Raw genomic sequence first — 22,500 nt, 5'->3', positions numbered from 1 at the left:
CCTGGTTCTTTCTCCCTTAAAAACAGCGCAATTCTGGGTTCTCTCACTAAGCCAGGAGGTAAAATATGAGCCTTCACTTCCTCCTTCCTCTCCCTGGCCTCCATGTTCCCCCTCCACCTCAGGAAAAGACCCAGCGACTCATAAGGGTCACGCGGCGCTTTATCCCGTGACACCAGTGCTCATAAATTTCCCCAGACCCCCCTTAAAAAAGAAAACCGGGGTGCGAGACCGAGCAGAAAACGGGGCGCGAGTGAGAAATTGAGGTTGTTATATACCTCGAATAATAATAATAATAATAATAATAATAATACAGCGCTCACAAATTTTCCCAGACCCTCCTTAAAAAAAGAAAACGGGGGGTGCGAGTCGGAACAGAAAACGGGGCGCGAGTGAGAAGTTGAGGTTGTTATATACCTTGAAAAATAATAATAACGATAATGATGATGATGATAATAATAATAATAATAATAATAATAATAATAATAACCATCATCATCATCATCATGAGTGAATGGGCTAGACTTCATAACATCAATAATTCTCAAATATTCCAAACTTTATAATATAATACAACACAAACGTGGTTTCAAAATAACCGGCAATGTAATATGTAAAGTCAAAATCCAAGAAAATTATGTAAAAAAAAAAAAAAAAAAAAGTATCAATAATGGCTCTCTCCCTTCACAATAGCCCTCTTCGGTGGAATGAAGGATGGTCCAAATATTGCGCATCTCGAGTATCGTGTGTTTCTGGCAAAGCTCAGTAAACGATAATTTCTACCCTGTTGTGTGTGTGTGTGTGTGTGTGTGTGTGTGTGTGTGTGTGTGTGTGTGTGTGTGTGTGTGTGTGTGTGTGTTATATCCACTGACTGAATAACTGCTTAGTAAATTGATGAAGCAGCCCAAATATCTGCGTTCCCACACCAGCAGACAGAGCCGTCCCGCTACACACTAGACAACAGGGCGCAATATTCAACCAACCCTATATTTACCTGGTTACAAAGGTGGAATACTGGACAAATAAACAAATAAACGAAGATAAATTGAGGTTCGTAAAAATAAACAAATAAATATATAAATAATAAAATAAAAATAAAGAAGAGCGCATGATTACCCACATTAAAATAATTGAAACGAAATTAAATATAACGATGCAATATATCCTCAAAACTATTGGAATAAATCCTATAGGTGGGGGGGGGAAACCCTGGATCCAACAGAAAAAATTACAAACAATAATATTCACACACACACTACACACTACACTACAAACTACACACTACCAACACGCTACACTCTAAAACACACAATTACAGTAATTAATCTTCTACAAACTACAATACACTCGAACAATCTAGCCACAATATTTTTTTAATTAACAAGACAATTATACCGTTAAAAAATTCCCTTTCTAACAACTACAAGAAGTTCAATGACGTCACAAAGAACATACAGGGTGTTCAAAAAGTTCTGCTGGGTTTTAAAACTTTTAGAGAAAAAAAATACTGAGATGAATTATTTTTTACACGACTATCTCTGTATTTTCCTGTCTATGAATAATATATTTTGTAATACTGCATCTCAATATCATAAACCGCTGACACGCCATATTATTTTTTGTAAGCACAGCAGGACTTTTGGGTCACTCTGTATTATAGTCAGGTTAAATCCACACAAGCAAAAGAAAGCGAACATTTCAAGCAAATATACATACATACAAACATACATATATCATTCTTCCCTGTCTCTAACATTTCTGAATTTTAATGAAACCACTGAAACAAGGACAACAAAAGCAGACATTCGCGAAACAAGAGCAGACATTAGAGAATCAAAAGCAGACATTTACACTTACACTCTATCTCGTCACGGCATGAAAAGACGGTTTAGTGTAGTAATATTAAAAGCGTCAGCAATAGACACTAATAATAAATGAAGACTATGGGTAAGCAGATCATTTGTTTATGTAGTAAACCTAATGACTGGACAATGACCAACAATTTATACGAAGATAATAATAGGAGTAATAAGAGTAGTAACAGTAATAGTGATAGTAGTATTAATAGTGGTAATAGCAGTAGTGACAGCAGTAATAATAGTAATAACTGCAATAAGAGTAGTAATAGTAGTAGTAACCGAAGTAGTAGCAATAGTAGTAGTGATGGTAATAATAACAGTAGTAGTTGCAACTGTAGAAGTGAAATATTTATAATACTAATACTAATAGTAGTAACAGTAGCAGTAGCAATAGTAGTAGTAGTGAAAGTACTGTAATATAATAAGAGCAGCAACAGTGACAGTAGTGGTAATAATAACAGCAGCAGTAGTAGTAGTAGCACCAATAGAGGTAGCGATAGTAAAAATATTAACAGTAGTTGTACTGGTAGTAGTAGTAATAACAAATACAGTGAGCTTGTTTTAGTCTCACGGAACTAGGCTACTCCCACGATATTCAACAGGCTTTAGTTATGAAGCAGGAACGAGTCTCCTTGGTTACTAGTCAAATCCAGCCTCTCATCTGACGACACTTGGCCATCAAATGAGCAGACGTGTGGATCTTCGCCAGAGTAAAACAAACACACTAGAGTAGTAGTAGTAGTAGTAACAGTAGTAGTGGTAGTAGCGATAGTAACAATAACAGTAATATTTGTAGTAATATTAGTAAGAGTAGCAATAATATTACTGACGGCAGTGGTAGAAATAATTGTAACAGTAGTGGAACTGATTGCAACAACAGTAATAAGAGTAACAGTAGTAGCATTAACAGCTGTGGTAGTAGTAGTAGCCGTAATAATGACAGAAATAACAGTAGTAGTAGTAGCAGCAGTGGTAGTAGTGGCAGTAAGAGGAGTGGCAGCAGCAGAAGTAGCAGTAGTAAGAGGAGTGGCAGCAGCAGAAGTAGCAGTATTAGCAAGTCAAAACCATCGCCTGCCTCACCTCCATTCACCAGCTCGCCGTCCTGCAGCTGAATGGCCACACCAAACCCTCCCAGCTTGACCGGGGCGCTGTTCTCCTTGCACGCCAGCAGGACGCAGTGAGGCTTGATGTCACGGTGGATGATGTCATTTTCGTGGCAGTACAGCAGCGCCTCCAGGATCTGTCTCATGTAGTGGCTGCAGAAGGGAAAGAAGTGGGGTTAGAGGGAAACTTGGGGCTGAGGGAAAATTGGAGTTAGGGGAAATGGGGACTGTGATGGAAAAGTTAGGCTGGTGAGGAAAAGAATGGGATTATTTTGAGAAGAAATTTGGTTAGGGGAAAATAATGGGGTTAGGAGGAAAAAAATAGGGTTTTGAGAGAGAGAGAGAGAGAGAGAGAGAGAGAGAGAGAGAGAGAGAGAGAGAGAGAGAGAGAGAGAGTAAACACATGAAGCAAAAGCGAATGAAAGGAGATGAAAGTATTTTGAGAAGAGAAAAACAGTAACTTCATGAAAAGAAACACAACGAAAGGAAAGGAAAGGAAAGGAAAGGGAAAGGAAAGGAAAAGGAAGGGAAGGGAAGGGAAGGGAAGGGAAGGGAAGGGCTGGGAAAAGGATAAGGGAGGGGAAAATTACTTAACATGAAAACTGCCTTGGAGGAAAGCTGCTGCTGACGAAAGAAAAAAAGGGTAAATGCATGGTACGAGTGGAAATTAAGAAAGTCTGAGGGAAAATGATGAAGGAGCATCTTTTAGCATGCTGGGGAGAGAGAGAATAAGAGATGAGGTGGAGGCGGTGGAGTAAGCCCTGCATAGAGGAGGAGGAGGAGGAGGAGGAGGAGGACAGAGGGATTCAACAAGGAGGATGAGGAAGAGGAGGAGGAGTGAAAATTAGCGCTTGAATAAAGAGGAGTGCAGGGAAAAAGAATTACGGTGTGAAAGGGAGAGGTAAAGGGAATTATATCAGCGTAGTAGTAGTAGTAGTAGCAGTAGTAGTAGTATTGGCAGTAGTAGTAGTACTAGTAGTTAGTGTTGTTGTTGTTGTTGTTGTTGTAGCTCCAGGTTCATCTGAAACGTGAACCCGGTGGACTGCAGGCTCTATTGTCTTCCTCCTGTAGTCCACCATCCTCCGTTTGACAGTAAGGAAGGGGTTAAGGGATGTCTGTATAGCCAGGCAGCTCCACCACCCAGTTATATCAGTGCCACCACAAGAAGGCGTCCCTCTCCAACCAAAATGATCGAGGTTAGGGATGAAAGTATTATGAAAGCGAGAATAAAGGGGGAGCAAGAAGAGAGGGGATTAATGACAGAAAGATAAGAATGAAGTCAAAATAAGGTAGAAAAAAAGAGGAAAAAGAGAAAAGGAAATATGAAAGTTAATACTCTCTTGCATGTTACTTACTTCAAAAAATATAAATAGCATCGAAGATAATTCCGTGGTGTGGAACTCAAGATAAATCACTTAGACAGAAGTGCTAAGAAAGTTTATAATCAAAGGAGAATATGATACAAGTTATACTCAGACTTGGCCTAAAAATTGCCTTCTCTCCATCTTGAATACCGAGTTACAGCAACAGATTAACACTGCAATATGGTGCTAGTCACGAAGAAGTGTTATGAAAAAGATTACGAAGGGTAGCATCGATATTTTCTGCCACTGAGCTGTGTGAGGTAAGCTAACAAAGGAAAATCTGGGCCAAGCTGAGGTGAAGGAACTACAGGTAAAGTGAACAGGGTACTTTTCCTACCACTATGTTCCGTGAAATAAGCTAACAAAGGACGAAAATCTGGGCCAACTTAAGATGAAGGTACTAAAGGTAAAGAGAACAGGGTGCTTTTTCCACCACTACGCTGCGTGAAATAAGCTAACAAAGTGCGGAAATCAGGATCATGTTAAGGTGAAAGAAAGACAGGTGAAATAATTAGAGCACCGTAAAGCACACACGAAATCTTACCTGGCCACCGCCTCGCTATACACGAACCCCGACATGGCTCTTTTGACAATCTCGAAGCAAAGGTCCGCTCCGTCCATGCTGAGGAGGGAGAAGACACCTTAAGACATCAACAGGTAGTGTGGGAGAAAAAAAAAATAACGAAAAAAAAAGATGTAAAATGAAAAGGTATATGATCCGGGAAATGTAAGCTTCATATCATTACATTTTTATATCGTCTCTGTAACTCATGTAGGTATTTGTGGAGAAATTGCATGGTATTGGTGACTTTCTTGTGTGTGTGTGTGTGTGTGTGTGTGTGTGTGTGTGTGTGTGTGTGTGTGTGTGTGTGTGTGTGTGTGTGTGTGTGTGTGTGTGTGTGTGTGTGTGTGTGTGTTTTACATACATACTATCAACTTCGTCAACGCTGTAGGCGGACAGGGACACAACGAGAGAGAGAGAGAGAGAGAGAGAGAGAGAGAGAGAGAGAGAGAGAGAGAGAGAGAGAGACAGACAGACAGAGAAATATCCGGATAGTGCTAGGGCCAGACAACAGTACAGTCAGATAGTGCAATGGTCGGATAATGCAATAATACTATCCCAATCTCCCGCTGCGTCGGACATTGCATGGTTATTGAGAGGCGGCTGTGGATGATGAAATGTGATTGAATTGCGTTTTGATCTAATATGGAGGGAGGGAGGGGGGAGTCTTTCGTTTATTTTTTCATTTTTATTATTTTTTTTATGTAACGTTAGAAAGAGTGATTAAATCTGCTTGACAATTGCCAGCCGTGTTATTGGTTCCTGTGTTAAACCTTTGTAGGATTCAATAGATGCAAGTATATCAATTGGTGTATTTATCTATCTAAGCTACCAGTATACACCTATCTATTTGTCTATCTATCTGTCTATTACATATGTGGTGGCACTGATATAACAGGCCGGGTATACCGTCAGGATATACAAGTGTCCCTCAACTTCTTCCCTATCCCCCAAATGGATGATGATGGATACTAGGAGATGGAAAACTTAAGCCTGTAGTCCACTGGGTTTACATTTCAGATGAGCCTGGGGTTGCTGCTACTACTATTACTACTCGAAACTGATCTAAAATTGCCATCTTTCCATCTTGAATGCTGAGCTGTAACGATTGATTAACCCCAGAATATGAAGCTAGTCACGAAGAAGTGCTGTGTGTGTGTGTGTGTGTGTGTGTGTGTGTGTGTGTGTGTGTGTGTGTGTGTGTGAGAGAGAGAGAGAGAGAGAGAGAGAGAGAGAGAGAGAGAGAGAGAGAGAGAGAGAGAGTCTTGCAAAATCAGCTAATGACGAAAATCTGGATCAAGTTAAGATGAAAGAACAACAGTGACTGGTTATGAGGACCCCCTCACAAAAAAAAATAAAATAAATAAATAAATAAAAAGGTAATCACACCCAATTACTCTCATAATGATTGTGGCATCACGGAAAATTACCTTGACCCCCAATTACGACAGTTAGGGGTCAATCAGGGTCAACGTAACAGGTAAATCGTAAAATGGGCTTGTTAAATCAGAGCGGTGGATCGGCGGGGAGACTTGCATGGGGTGGGTGATTATGGGTAAGTGCTTGTGGAATAGCCTCGTTTTTCAATGGGTTTAGCGCCATCAGCCAGGCGTGAATGAGGCCGCCCTATCATGTATTCAGTATGGACGGTGGTTATTCTTGCTGAAGTGGTGATAGGTGAAGGTGTTTGTGGCATGGAGGTGGATTGCTGATCGGACTTCCAACATGAGAGAGAGAGAGAGAGAGAGAGAGAGAGAATCAGGAAGTTGTTTTATGATAAAGGAGGCAAAAAATGAATGGGTGAGGGTAGAGGAGTGAGCTGGACAGGCTTTAAAGGTAATGGATTATGGGACTGGGCGAGATAAGTACACTCTGCTAAGATGGACACTGTATGTGGGGTGGGTGAGTGGGGGTATGTTTAAGTGACAATCTCCTAGAATATGATGTGCCAGGCAGAAAAATGGCTCGGTAGGCGGAGAGGAGCGGGCAGGATGGACTTAGATGGTGATGGGTAGCGAAGCACGGTGAGGGGAGTACACCCTGTGAAGACTAGGGTTGTAGACTGTGCGATATGGGAGTGGTGAAGTGTCCCTCGATGATGTAGGAGAGGAAGCAAGCACAAAGTCGCTGCTTGTATAAACCCCACTTTGTAAAATACCATACAGAATGTCAAAAGGTGAAGGAAGGAAGGATGGAAGGAAAGACTGCAGAAAGAAGAAAGTAAAGGAATAAAGAAATAAAAAACACAAGGAAGGAAGGAAGGAAAGATGGAAGGAAAGACTGCAGAATGGAAGAAAGAAAGAATAAAGAAATACAGGACAGAAAAACAGAAGGCAGGAAGGAGGAAAGAAAGAAGGGAGAGAAAGAAAGAATGAGAAGGGAGGAAGGTAGGAAGGAAAAAAAAAAAAGAAAGAACGAATGAGAAAAAGAAAAACAAGACAGAGAACGAGGAAGGAAAGAAGGAAGGTATTGAAGGATAAAGAAAGAGGAGCAGGAATGCGAAAAAAAAGAAGGATGGGAGATGAAAGGGAAGTAAGAGAAATGACAGGTGGAAAATCAGTAGAAAAAAAGGAAGAAGGAAAACCCAAGGAAAAACGAAAAAACAACTAAGAAAAGGATTGAGAAAAATCAGTAATGAAATTTTCTCCTTCCCTACACATCACAAACCGACTGACACGTATTACTTACACATCAGTAGCTCTCGTAATTTTCGCCCCCTCTCTCTCTCTCTCTCTCTCTCTCAACCTTAAAAGCTCTCTTGATCATCGTTATTTTTTTCTGTCTTTAATTCCCCTCCTTCCTCTCCTCCTACATCTTAATTAATATCTCTCCCTCTCTTAATATCTCTCCTTTCTCCTCCTCTTTTTCTCTCCTCTCTTTCACACCCTTTTACACTTCCCAAGCTCTCTTATTCACGTTTCTCCTCTCCAACTCTTTCTCCCTTCTCTCTTTCCTCTCCTCTTTTTCATTTCTTGGCCCAATACTTCATTCACAGATTTTCCTGCCCCGACTGGCCAATATATCTCTGTCTTTCTTGCCATTTTTCCTTCCCTTCCATTTTCCTTCATATTACTCTAATTTCGTTTTACAGGGTGACCAAAAATGCCTCTGTCCAGTTGAAAAGCAGGATGTATTACGCGAAATAAAATAAGAAAAATGTACCCATATTTTATTATAAACCAAAATATAATTCTAATATATTTTTAACTAAAGTACAACATAAATTTAACATTATATCAAATGCCTTTATTTAATTACTAGAGCTGTTAGTACCATAAATCAAATTCTGTCTAAGCAGTATAAAGGTGCAATATGTATTTTTGATCACCCTGTATATTTCATTATTATATTATTTTTACCTTTTTGTAAACTATTTTTTTTATTACATTTTCCCTAATCGGTGCTGAAATGGGAAGCCTTCACGTCCCTCCATCTCACCCTTGAACTGGACTTAAAAATAAAAGGTAATCGGACTGAAGGGGTTAAACGCCAATCCTGCTGCCTACATACGATTTAATTTCAGCTTGAGAGAGAGAGAGAGAGAGAGAGAGAGAGAGAGAGAGAGAAGTATTTCAGACTGAAGACAGGATGGTGGGTGAGGAGGGGAAGGGGGAAATAAAAGAAAAAAAGTCCATTGACAGGGGATGCAATGGTAGTATAAAATAAAGAAAAAGTACCAGAAAATATATATACCTAGAGACAGTAATAGATAGACAAACAGACAGATAGACAGATGTAGATATGCAGATAGACAGACGACAGACAGACATACAGATAGATAGACAGACATAAAATGATACGTAAAAATGCACATTATACTCGCCAGTGTCAACGCTGAAAAAATAAATGCTAAGGTGCAGGAAGGAAACTACAAAAAAATAAAAATAAAATAAAATAAAGATGAGCATTACTAGACATAAGTAAAAAAAAAAAAAGGAATTTCTCGCTACAGACGCCTTATTTCCGCGTCTGTCGGGCAATAAATCAAGGGGAAAGATAAATAAAAAAAAATATGACTACTGAGAGAAAAATACAAACGAATTCCTCGCTACAAAAAAGCTAAAAAACCGGATTAACGAAGAAAAAAAAAAAGATGCATGATCATACAGAATTTAAAAAAAAAAAAAATAGAAGCACGACCATAAAAAAAAAAAAAAATAGAATGCATGACCGTATGGAATAAAAAAAATTATAATTATTTTACTCCCAGGAAGATGGACGTGAGTAATAACACACCCGGTGAGAAGTTAGACAAGAAAAAAGAAAAAATATAAGGCATAACCATAACAAAAATAATAATATTAATAATAATAATAATAATAATAAAAACAGGAATAAAAAATAAAATGCCTGAACTAATATAAATAATAAAAGCTGAAAATAAAGGACGTGATATAATGATAAATAAAAAATATAAATGGCCTGAAAACATAAAGCACAATGGTTCAAGGAAAAAAAACTCCCCCTGGCTACAAAACCGTGAGAAAAACATCACATGGCCAGGAGGCGAGGGAGAAAAATGAAAGACCTGAAAGATGAAAAACCTGAAAAATGAGTCATGGAAAATGAGACCTGAAAAATGAATCATGAAAAATAAGACATGGAAAATGAAAGACCTGAATAATGAATGATCTGGAAAATGAAAGACCTGAAAAATGAAAGATCTGAAAAATGAAAGACCTGAATAATGAAAGATCTGAAAAACGAAAGACCTGAAAAATGAAAGACCTCAAAAATGAAAGACCTAAAAAATGAAAGAGCTGGAAAATGAAAGACCTGAAAAATGAACAACCTGAAAAATAAGACCTGAAAATGAAAGACCTAAAAAGACCTGAAAAATAAAAAGAAAGAATGGGAATACAAAAAAATAGAAAAGAAAAGAAAAGAAAGGAAACTGGGTGACTTGTACTGAGATTAAAAAAATAAATAAATAAAAAACAAAGAAGATAAAAGGGTAACTTGGTGACTGGTAGTGAGAATAATGGAATAAAGGAACAAAGAAAATAAAAAGGAAACTGGATGTCTGGTAGTGGGAAAATACCAAGAGAGAGAGAGAGAGGGTGCCTGGTAGTTGGAACACTCAAAAAAAAAATAATAATAAATAAAACTGTGCGGCCGCGTGATCGGAATACACACACACACACACACACACACACACACACACACACACACACACACACACACACACACACACACACACACACACACACACACTCACACACACACAATGGTAAAATTATCAACAAGTGAAACAATGGCAGGAGGAAATACTCACTACTCGAAGACCATGTACAGCATTCCCTCCGAAGAGTAAGTCTCCAGCAACTCAACGATGTGCTCATGTTTTAGCATATGGCAAATGGTGGCCTCACGCTTCAGGTCTGTGGGAGAGAGAGAGAAATAAGGTGAGATGGACGCCAATAAAGTGAGAGTGAGAAATAAGGAGAGAGATAATACGGGGCAGCAAGAGAAATACTGTAGGGTGAGAAAGGAGGAACTGAAGGATGAGAAGTAAGATGAGGAAGATAATAAGGGGAGGAGAAATTGGGTGAAAAAGAAAGCAAATCAGGCAAGAAAGTGAAATAAGCTGAGAAGAAAGCAAATAAAGCGAGAAGGATGTTAAATAATGCTGAGAGATGTAATGAAGGAAAGAGAAATAGAGTGAGAAAAAAGAGATAAGGCGTGAAGAAGGAACAGGGTATGACAGACAAAACGTGAAAAATGAGAAATAATGGTGAGAAAAAAGAAAAATAAGGTCAGGCAGAGGAATATGAAGATAAAGAAATAAAGGAGAGAAGAGAAATATGGTGAGAAGAAGAGTGACTTTCAATTTTTACACATTTCTCGTATCCGATTCAGGTGAGAGAGAGAGAGAGAGAGAGAGAGAGAGAGAGAGAGAGAGAGAGAGAGAGAGAGAGAGAGAGAGAGAATTAAGCCAGGCCTGTAAAAAAAGGTAAAATCCCTTCACACCTTCACTAAGATGACGCATTTTTATTTCATTCTTGCTGCCACCAGACGATTTTTCTTCAGCATTGGAAAACCCCCTAGCAATCGTCTTGATAATTAAGGCCATTGTATCTCTAAAACCTTAAGTCCGAAGTCTCTCCTTAAATTAATAAAATCGTGAAGACAGAGACTAGTAAAAAATAAAAATAAATAAATAAATAAATAAAGGCAGGAGACAAAGATGACTAAGAATAAAAAAATAAAAATAAAAACACGTGCTTGTAGTGAAAGGGTTAATGCAGGTAAATAGAATAAATGAAATAAATGAAGTAAATAAATAGTAAGCACACAGGTAAACAGAAAGGAAAAAACACACTAAAAAAAATAAACATTAACTCTAATTCTACTTTTTCCCATTATTATCAGTACTCTATTAACTCTACCCACCTAAATCCCTCTCGTCATTAATAACAACAATATTTACAATAATCACATCAATATTCATCAACAGGAATTAACTCTTCAACATATTACCCACAAAATTACCCAAATAATACTGTTAATTCATTTACCACGGGACCAAAATTACATCAGCTTGGCAAACACAGGTAACCATGATTTTAATACATCACGTTATCAGGTAAAATGATATAAAAAAAAACGCAGGAAATATTATAGATACATTACTACATATCACACACACACACACACACACACACACACACACACACACACACACATAATGAAAACTACTAAAGTCATTCTTGGGAAAAATGTGTGTTCAAACATAATGATCATAATATTTTCGTGTTTATACCGAAGGAAATGTTACTGTACCGTAGTTGTTCTGTCCAATTCTACAAACTCGACCGGAACTAATCTCACGGTCGGAACTAATCTCACGATCGGAACTAATCTCATGGCCGGAACTAATCTCACGGCCGGAACTCATGTCACTTCACATACAATCCTGAGTTGCAGATGGCGTTGGCTTTACCTTACTGGTGTTTGTGTGCCTGGGTGTATTACGAATTACGACCAGCGGAGTGCATTTGTTGGTGACTTCAGAAGCTCTCTCTCTCTTTCTCTCTCTCTCTCTCTCTCTCTCTCTCTCTCTCTCTCTCTCCAGGTACTCTTATAAGTCTCATTAATAACAGGTCATCGTACTGAAGGGGTTAAGCTCTATTACTAAACCATCTTCTCTGCACAATATCGTTTAACATCAACCTCTCTCTCTCTCTCTCTCTCTCTCTCTCTCTCAAACAATAATGCATCTAATTATCCCTTCAACCAGCTTGTCACATTTCCCAATTATTCTTTTCACCTTTCTATAATCTATTTTCTTTTCCACTTCCTCTCTTACTGCTTCATCGCTTTCTCTTATTTTTACCTATTATTTCTCTGCTAATCTTTTCTTTCTTCTTACCTAATCTTCCTAATCTTTATGGTCCTCGTTTGTCTTCCTCTCCTCTGTCTTCTCCCTTCACATATTTCTTGCTTATAATCTGCATTAATCTCCTTTCCTTTTACAATAACGAGCTCCTGTATCTCGTCTTTCCTGTGTTCCTCTGTCTCTGTCTCTGTCTGTCTGTCTCTCTGTCTCTCTCTCTCTCTCTGAGCTCCTCTCTCTGTCCTCCTGTATTCCTCTAACCTGTCCTCTTCCACCTCCCACCCTCTCTCTCTCTCTCTCTCTCTCTCTCTCTCAAGAGCTCCTATTTCTCTTCCCTCCTGTATTCCTCTTACCTGTCCTCTTCCATCTCTCTCTCTCTCTCTCTCTCTCTCTCTCTCTCTCAAACACACACACACACACACACACACACACACACACACACACACACACACACACACACACAACTAATTTTTAAAAAGATGGATCAGTCTGTGTGGAGGGCGCCTACCATCCACTCACTTAATGTAGCGATGGACTAGCCACTTCCTTAGCCCACGAAACCACAACTGGTACCCATGTAACTAAATGGAAGATAGCAGATTACGCAACACTTTCCCCTCAGCGACTTATTCTACATATTACCCTATAACATACCCTTAAATGCTACTTATACCCCTTTAATACTGACACAGGCGACATTAATAACATACAGGTGGATATTGAGGTGCATGGAGGAGAATAAATCGCTAAGGAAGAGGTGCTAGGAAGGAATACAAATCTAAGCCGGAATAAGAAGCATATTCTGACGCACAAGAATCTTACATGAGTCGCCTGGGGTGATGGAGAAGAGAGGGAGGGTGGGAGAGAGAGAGAAGAAAGGAGAGGGAGGGAGGCAGGGAGGGAGAGAAGAAGAGGGAGGAAGGGAGAGAGGGACAGGGAGGTAGGAGGGAGAAGGAGAAAAAGGAGATGGAGGAGGGAGGGAGGGGGGACATACCTGCCTCTAGAAATAACCTGACGTCCTAATTAAGTCGGTAACCAGCCTCTTATCTCTCTCTCTCTCTCTCTCTCTCTCTCTCTCTCTCGTGTCTCTTCAGCTAACCGTCTCTGTCAAGTTATCTGTCTTTCAAGTCACTCTTAACTATCGGTAAAGTGTGTGAGAGAGAGAGAGAGAGAGAGAGAGAGAGAGAGAACCACCGCTAGGATCGAACCGTAAACCTTAACACAAGTACAGTTACAGTAAGAAATACAGGTCCCCGTTTTGGTCGAAAAATTATGAAACGACACAATATTCTGAAAAACGTACTGGGTTCCAAAGAGAGTATTACTGCGTTTCAAAAGTCATCGCTCACTGTCTCGTTATGTATCGTTCAGGAAGTGGATTGATAGTACTGGCCACACGAGTGGAGAGGTATATGAGAGGGGGGGGGTGAGCTGGGGGGGGAGGGCAGCGAAGTGGGCGACATGGAGGCGATTTGATTGTGGCCACCCCTCACGGGATTACGGCGTCTACCAATAGATAGATATGGATAGACTAGAAACGGAAAGAAAAAAAGAAAAGAAAAAGACATCTGTGCAACTTCAGAGACAAAAGAAGAAAGACAACAAAGCAAATTTAAAGAAGAAAAACATCAGTAAAATTTTAAAGACAAGACAGAAAAAAAATGAAGACAGACATCAGTGCAATTTAAAGAAGAAAAAACAAAATAATGCAACTAAGAAAGAAAAAAAGGACAATGTAATTTTAATTAAAATTCGGCAGCATGTGTCTTCAGAGAGAGGACTTGAAAAATCCACTTTGCAACTGCTTGAGAAGAATCCACCTTGTAATTGCTTGAAGAAAAACACTTTGCAACTGCTTGAGAAAAATCCACTTTGCAACTGGTTGAGAAAAATCCACTATGCAATTGAGAAAAATCCACTTTGCAACTGGTTTAGAAAAATCCACTACGCAATTGAGAAAAATCCACTTTGCAACTGGTTTAGAAAAATCCACTACGCAATTGAGAAAAATCCACTTTGCAATTGCTTGAGAAAAATCCACTTTGCAATTGCTTGAGAAAAATCCACTTTGCAACTGAGAAAAATCCACTTTGCAACTTATTGAGAAAAATCCACTTTGCAACTGCTTGACTAATTAACTCACCTGACCTTTGACACAGGTTATGATCCTCGTTTTCTATGCCCGTATTTTAAATGTCATAGGGGGCTCCGTATTACCTCTTCTTAAGCGATTCATTTTGCTTATTACACCCTGACATTTCCTTATTAGATCCTGGCATTTCCTGATTACACCTTGACATATCCTGATTACACCTTGGCATTTCCTGATTACACCTTGACATTTCCTGATTACACCTTGGCATTTCCTGATTACACCTTGGCATTTCCTGATTACACCTTGGCATTTCCTTGTATGTTGTTTATGTTGCTTTAACATCGACATGGCTTGTTAATAATAAAGAAGAGAATACTAAGATGTAATAAGCATAATAAATCGCTTTGGAAAAGGTCCTCAGAAAGTTCCTACATCATCTAGAATTCGACCCTTAAGCAGGTGGACATATGCAATCTCACTCATCACCCCCACAGCACCAATACCCAACGCCCACATTGAGATATTCAGTACTGGTATGATGTATTTGCGAAGGATTTAGGGATATGTAGGTGGAATTTATGAGGTGGAATGAAAAACCGAGGATGAAGTGGAGCAATCGGGTGGAGAGGTGTGTGAGTGAGAGTGGTGTGAGTTGTAGGGAGGATGGCGTGATGGCCGAGGACAGGGTGACGTGGAGGCAATCTGCTGATGATCACCCCATCCGGAGACGGATTCATACATACATGCATGCATACATACATATACATACATACATACATATATACATACATACATTACATACATGTAAATATACATACATAAACACACATAACAACAGATGGATTGATAGACAAACAGATATACACAGAATAACACAAATTTTGAAAAACACCTTAAAAAATTAAACAATGGCAGGAAATATGTTTCTCTGTTAAAAATCAAAATAATCAAAAAAACTATTACCAGCCTCTAACCTAAACCAAGAGAAGTACCAACAAAATGAAAAAAAGATGAAAACACGAGTATATTTCATGATGCGTCACCTTCCGAAAAATTTAGATCAATAAGACAATACCCATTTGCATACTTGTGATGGAATAAAGAACAGAGGAAAAGGGGAGCATCATTTCTCTCTTTCTCTCTCTCTCTCTCTCTCTCTCTCTCTCTCTCTCTCTCCCCGCCGCAGATTTAGAGTTTCGCAGGGGAAATAGACACAGAGACGCAGGAAATAGCGGTCGCCGGAATATATCAGGTGTGACGTAAATGCTCGCGGTACCTGCCAGGGCGCCGGAAATGAACAGACAAATACTTTTTCTCCATGGTTTTGCCTTTATATATTTCAAAAGGGCTTCCAAAACACCCATTCGCACACTTTTTCACACACACACACACACACACACACACACACACACACACACACGACCCCCAATCATTCTCCTTCACGCCCCCATTTAGCACCTTTTCAAGTTACTATTTGGACACCATTAAAAAATCGTATGTAAATTAATATCCAAGGATTATCAGATTCTTTTTACAACTTCTGAGCCTTTCTGATAAATAAAGTTCTATCTATCTATCTATTGCCAGACGCCTCAATCCCGTTTGGGGTGGCCACAAACAAATCGCCTCCAAGTCGCCCTGTCCCCCGCCATTTCACTGCCCTGCTCACAATTCACACACCCCTCTCTCATATACCTCTCCACCCTATCCCTCCATCTCATCCTCGGCCTCCCCCTCCCTCTTCCCCCCTCCACTTCACTCACATACACTCTCTTCGTCAGCCTTTCACCTCCACGTTTAAATACTCAAATTATTTCCCGCCTTATGAGACCACATCCCATCTCTGTAAACCAACGAATCTAATCGCGCCTCTCTCTCTCTCTCTCTCTCTCTTCTTTCTTCCATCCATCCCAGCCCACGTTCTTCTTCTTTCATTACCCTTTCAATCTCCTTTTCCCATTTCTGCTTTCTACCTTCTTTACATACTCTTACTCTCACCACACCCTTCGTATTTTTTTTTAACTCCCACCTTGCATCCACCTTAACCCATTTCTTTCCTTTTTCCTCCACTGCTCTCCGCCTCCACCAAAAAGACGCCCCTTTCGTCGTTTCCTTCCTTGACTTACCATTATTTCCCCCTTGGGAGAAATTTGCCCTCCTCTAAGAAACGATACTCTACGCCAAGGTAACATAAAATCCACCTAATCGCTTAGCTATTTGACTATTACCAATACTTGTGGTTCTGGAGAGGGACGCCTACACGTGGTGGCATGGATATGACAGGGTGGTGGAGCTGCCCGATTACATATACGTCCCTCAGTCCCCTCCCTATCCCCCGAAATGAGGATGGTGGACTGCGGGAAAAGGGGACCTGCAGCCAAAAGTCCACCGGGTTTACGTCTAGATGAGTCTGGGGTTGGAGACTACTACTACTACTACTACTACTACTACTACCTTCCCCAGCTACTCCTTCCCTCGGATCATTTCATTCCAAATCATTCCACATCTCATCCCCCTGGCAGGAACCTAAACTGTCCCTCATCCATTCTATCTCTAACGATAGAATACGGCGCTAGTCACGAAGAAGTGCTATGGAAAGGCTGTGGAGTCGTACTATGTCTTATTCTGCAACTGAGCAACGAGAAATAAGCAGCAAAAGGTGGAAAATCTCCGCCTTGATTAAATACATGAAAATTTAACAAGACTGTCTGAATTTAGCTTAGAAACGATATATAAAAAAAAATTGCACAGGCTGTACATGCGGCCCCCGTTGCTCTCCGTGCTGTGCAATGACATGAACAGCGTGGATGTGACACTGAAGCTGGTTATTAAAAAATATAATGTTTAACAGATTATAAGGCAAGCTGTTACTTCGTCTCAGATAAAACAGACTCTCGACACACACACACACACACACACACACACACACACACACAGTATACACAAAATTTAATGATACGCTCTTGAAAAAAATAATAACAATTTGTACTCTAAAGAATCCAATATTTCACTCATTCCCTTCGTTAAATCACTCTCTCCCTCCACAGCACCCAATACCTCGTTTTACCTCCTCCTACGACCATTTCCCCTCCCCCTCCCCCCACCCGCACCCAACCCGACCCCTTCATTCAACCCCCACCCCACCCCAACCCCACCAACTCTACCTAGCCTCCCCAGCCCACCTCATCCCACCCCAATCCCATCCCAAACGTCCCTCACCCCTACCCACCCACCCCACCCACAAAACCCCCCTCATCCCTCACCCCCACTAAACCCAACCCCACCCACAACCCCCCCTTCACCCTTCCCTCCCTCCCACCCACCCACACCCTCCTTACAAGGTGGGTTCGAGTGGGTGCAAATGCTCATCTGTTGTCCCCACACTTTCAGTAATGTCGAACGTTTATGGCCATTTGGGTAACGTTTCCCTGGGGTTAAGGAAACGTTTATTTTAAGAACTAAACCGGGAGTAAACATATATCTTTAACCCCTTCACTACGATGGGGTATTTTTTTTTATGTATATTTTTTCTAGCTGCTTCCAGGCTATTTTTTTTCGATTTTCATGAGTTAGATTTTGAGTTAGTTTTATTCTTCATTACGCTCTCTATATAAAATAATAAGGACGGCACCGTAATGAAAGGGTCAAGGGAAATAAACTTGGAAAAATTATTAAAATATTTTCATTATCTAATATTAAAAAAATGTTCTTGTGGTGAACCGGTTAGAGAGAGAGAGAGAGAGAGAGAAGGAGGAGGAGGAGGAGGAGGAGGAGACGAAAGAGGACGAAAAAAAAGTACATAAAAGACATCATCAGTTTAAACAGGTCAGCTAAGGAATAACTGACCTAATAAATCAAGTAAATAAATAAATCACATCCACTACGTAGCTGCTTGGTTATTTACAGGTAATTTCCTCCCACCAGTAATATTAAGCAGTGAAGGGAGATAGGAGGAAACTAGGGGTGAGTGAAGACAATGAACTGGACAGTGGGTATTGGAGGCGATTAGTAAGAGCGGCCGAGCACTGGAAAATGAAGGAAAAAGAAGTCGAAGAACGATGTGGAGGAGGAGAAGAACTGAGGAAGACGGACGAGGAGAAGAAGAACTGGGGAAGGAGGAGGAGGAAGAGGAGAAGAATTGGGGAAGAAGGAGGGGAAGGAGAATTGGGTGAAAAGGAAGAGGGGAAATGTTGAGTAGAGTCTTGCAATGCAGGCGGTATGCAACTGAAAATGTGTCAATGTTGCAAAGGAATTAACGCTCAAAATAAATCACAAAACCAGCTCTCATACCTTGACACTCTGGCACACATTTCATTTCCTCACATCTCTCTCTCTCTCTCTCTCTCTCTCTCTCTCTCTCTCTCCTACTCTTCTCTTCTCTTCTTCGTTCAGTCCCTCCTTCCACTTATTCCCTGCTCATCTCTTCATTTTTCCCTGGTAGGTTTCTTCCTCTTTACCCCCATCTGCTTTCATGAATCTTTATCCTCCAATCTTCCATCCACAAATCTTCCTTCTCCTTGCAAAATTCCCTGATCCTCTCTCTCTTCCTTCTGATCCAAATTTGCATCTCCTTCCTTACCTCTTTATTTTCTGTCTCACTTTTCTCTTTCCTTCCTCTTATCTCTTTGTATACACAATGGATCTCTCTCTCTCTCTCTCTCTCTCTCTCTCTCTAGCTAATATTAATCCCCTTTAACAACTTATCTTTTTCCATTTCTGACTTTTCCTACTTTTTCTTCTTCACTTTTATCATTATTCTTTCATTCCTTCATGTTCGTTCGTACTGCATTCCTTTATTCATGTCTTCCTTCCATCTTTCCTATCTACCTATTTCAACTACCAACTCTTCCTTCCTTCTTTCTTTAACTTCTACCTACTTTCCTACCTACCTATCAACTCCCAATCCTTCCCCATTCTTCCTTCCTTCCTATCTACCTACCTACTAACCCTCAGTGTTTCCATGAACTTCCCTCTTCCCTGCCTTCCACCCTTCTTTCCCTCCTTTCCAATCTACCTTCCAGACAATCCTCATTCCTTCCTTCCTCCACATTTACCTATCGACCAATCCTCAGTCCTTCCTTCCTCCATATCTATCTACCTATCGACCTTCTTCCCTTCCTTCCTTCTTCCCTTCCTTCCTTCTTCCCTCCTTCCCTCCTACCATCTCACCTCCAACCTCCCAACTTCCGTCACTAAATTACATCCATGAACTTAATCAGCAACACTCGGTTAATTTTGCAAACTCCTTAAGGACCTCCTTGATATCGTAAGGAAACTTTGGCCCTCGAGGACAAGATATGGCAGCTACGAGGACACTGGGGAGTAGTTGGACATTGACTTGGCCGAGAGCGCGAGACGAGGAAGTTTGGTTGATTTGGTGGAGAGGTTACTTGATTATGAAGTCCCTGTTCTTTATGCTGTGTTGTGTATGTCAGTGTTATGTATTGGTTTAGATGCTATACCTTATCTGACTAAGCTGTGCAGGTGAGATGTATGGGGCGAGTAGGGTGTGTCTGATTGAGCTGTGCAGGTGAGATGTATGGGGCAAGTAGGGTGTGTTTGATTGAGCTGTGCAGGTGAGATGTATGGGGCGAGTAGGGTGTGTTTGATTGATCTGTGCAGGTGAGATGTATGGGGCAAGTAGGGTGTGTTTGATTGACATGTGCAGGTGAGATGTATGGGGCTAGTAGGGTGTGTTTGATTGAGCTGTGCGGGTGAGATGTATGGGGCGAGTAGGGTGTGTTTGACTGAGCTGTGCAGGTGAGATGTATGGGGCGAGTAGGGTGTGTTTGATTGAGCTGTGCAGGTGAGATGTATGGGGCGAGTAGGGTGTGTTTGATTGCCCTGTGCAGGTGAGATGTATGGGGCTAGTAGGGTGTGTCTGATTGACATGTGCAGGTGAGATGTATGGGGCAGTAGGGTGTGTTGGATTGAGCTGTGCAGGTAAGATGTATGGGGCAGTAGGGTGTGTTGGAGTGGCGGCTGCTGCCTGGCCGCCCATGATGTAAATCTACAGCTGTTCTTACATTAACACACATATATATATTTTTTCATTTTTCAATTGCTTGCAATACAAGCAGCCAGTTTAAATATGGAATAATTTCCAAAGCTAAAGAAGTCAAAATTACCTTAAAAAGTTTACGTTATCAAAGAAAATTAAAGTTGATTATAAAGTTTTATAAAACGATGAGTGACGTTTGAAATAAATTATCCACCCACGGTGTACTCCCACGTCCGCATGTTGCATTACATCCAGCCACTGTGTTCACCCACGTCCACATGTTGGACTACATCCACCCACGGTGTACACCCACGTCCGCATGTTGCATTACATCCACCCACGGTGTACACCCATGTCCGCATGTTGCACTACATCCACCCACGGTGTACACCCACGTCCGCATGTTGCACTACATCCACCCACGGTGTACACCCACGTCCGCATGTTGCACTACATCCACCCACGGTGTACACCCACGTCCGCATGTTGCACTACATCCACCCACGGTGTACACCCACGTCCGCATGTTGCACTACATCCACCCACGGTGTACACCCACGTCCGCATGTTGCACTACATCCACCCACGGTGTACACCCACGTCCGCATGTTGCACTACATCCACCCACGGTGTACACCCACGTCCGCATGTTGCACTACATCCACCCACGTGTACACCCACGTCCGCATGTTGCACTACATCCACCCACGGTGTACACCCACGTCCGCATGTTGCACTACATCCACCCACGGTGTACACCCACGTCCGCACGTTGCACTACATCCACCCACGGTGTACACCTACGTCCGCATGTTGCACTACATCCACCCACGGTGTACACCCACGTCCGCATGTTGCACTACATCCACCCACGGTGTACACCTACGTCCGCATGTTGCACTACATCCACCCACGGTGTACACCCACGTCCGCATGTTGCACTACATCCACCCACGGTGTACACCCACGTCCGCATGTTGCACTACATCCACCCACGGTGTACACCTACGTCCGCATGTTGCACTACATCCACCCACGGTGTACACCTACGTCCGCATGTTGCACTACAATACATGCCTGCATTTACTTCAGTGACATCATCGGCGGCCAATCAGCAGCCGCTAAACAAACACACCCTACTCGCCCCATACATCTCACCTGCACAGGGCAATCAAACACACCCTACTCGCTCCATACATCTCACCTGCACAGGTCAATCACACAGGGTATAGTAGGTGTGTAGGTGGAGGTAAAATATTGAAGGGGGGTGGTTAACTGGTGGGTGGATGCGTGGTAGGGTGGAAAGCGGGGGGGGGGAGGGGGGAGGCATCAAAGGCTTCGCTTCAAGGCCACAGGAGGCTGCCCCTGGGGGAATAATGGCCTTAATTACCAGCAAGAGGCTTCACTTCAATCGATTCAATTAGGTCTGCCAGGATGCACGGGGAGCCTTCGTGCGGTGGCGCCAATTTTTGCGCGGCAGACTCGCGACTTTAAATCCTCTCACTAATGATGCGTTATAATCAGGACTGTCCGTATATAGCGCTCTCTTCATGTATGGTTCGTGGACGGCTCGGTGTTATCAAAGTCGAGTTTTGCATCCTTTATTTACTTCTGCCAAACCCACGCCCACACCAGCAGACTGAGCGAATATCTATCCTGCATTATTACATTACCTACTTCCACTGCCAAACCCATGCCCACACCAGCAGACCGAGCCACCTCCACGAACTACTTACTGACTATCCTGCATTTTAATTTTATTCTATGTCCTTCAATAAAATAAATAAATAAATCAAAACCCAAGCCCACACCTGCAGACTGAGCCAACCCACAAACTATTTACGAACTATCCTGCATTTTATTTTTATTACAAGTCCTTAACTAAATAAACAAATAAATCGTCTGAACCAAGATATACAAACGAACTTAAGATCAATTTCTGTCGTAAGTCAGGTTTTAATTTCCAGGAGGGGCAAGGAGGTGATCGAATCTTGCTCTGTCTTCCAACTTCTTAAATGAATCTTAGGGTACGAGACGAAATTACGTCAGGTTTATAATTATTTTCTGCAAGATGATCTGGGAAAGGAGTTAGATTTCTTCCCTTTGTCTAGTTAATCCTGTGAAAAGAAGATCAGGGAAAGGAGTACAAATTCTTCCCTTGTCTAGATCTTACTATAAAAAGA

General features: G+C 41.3%; 1 protein-coding gene across 1 annotated transcript in view; it reads right to left on the bottom strand.

Moving 5' to 3' along the window:
• LOC145415689 (peripheral plasma membrane protein CASK-like) overlaps window positions 1-22,500 on the bottom strand; it is a 332,311-nt gene that overhangs the window by 17,778 nt on the left and 292,033 nt on the right. The window contains exons 3-5 of the mRNA XM_080284903.1: window positions 10,161-10,266; window positions 4,868-4,945; window positions 2,937-3,112 (exon numbers count right to left, since the gene is read on the bottom strand). Of these exons, the coding sequence (XP_080141029.1) occupies window positions 2,937-3,112; window positions 4,868-4,945; window positions 10,161-10,266 (360 nt within the window). The remainder of the gene's footprint in view (window positions 1-2,936; window positions 3,113-4,867; window positions 4,946-10,160; window positions 10,267-22,500) is intronic.

The sequence above is a fragment of the Coenobita brevimanus genome, chromosome 103 (assembly GCF_032717465.1).
Source record: "Coenobita brevimanus isolate Jiangsu-jjx chromosome 103, ASM3271746v2, whole genome shotgun sequence".
In the NCBI taxonomy this organism is placed as follows: Eukaryota; Metazoa; Arthropoda; class Malacostraca; order Decapoda; family Coenobitidae; genus Coenobita; species Coenobita brevimanus.
This window is presented reverse-complemented; position numbering and strand designations above follow the sequence as displayed.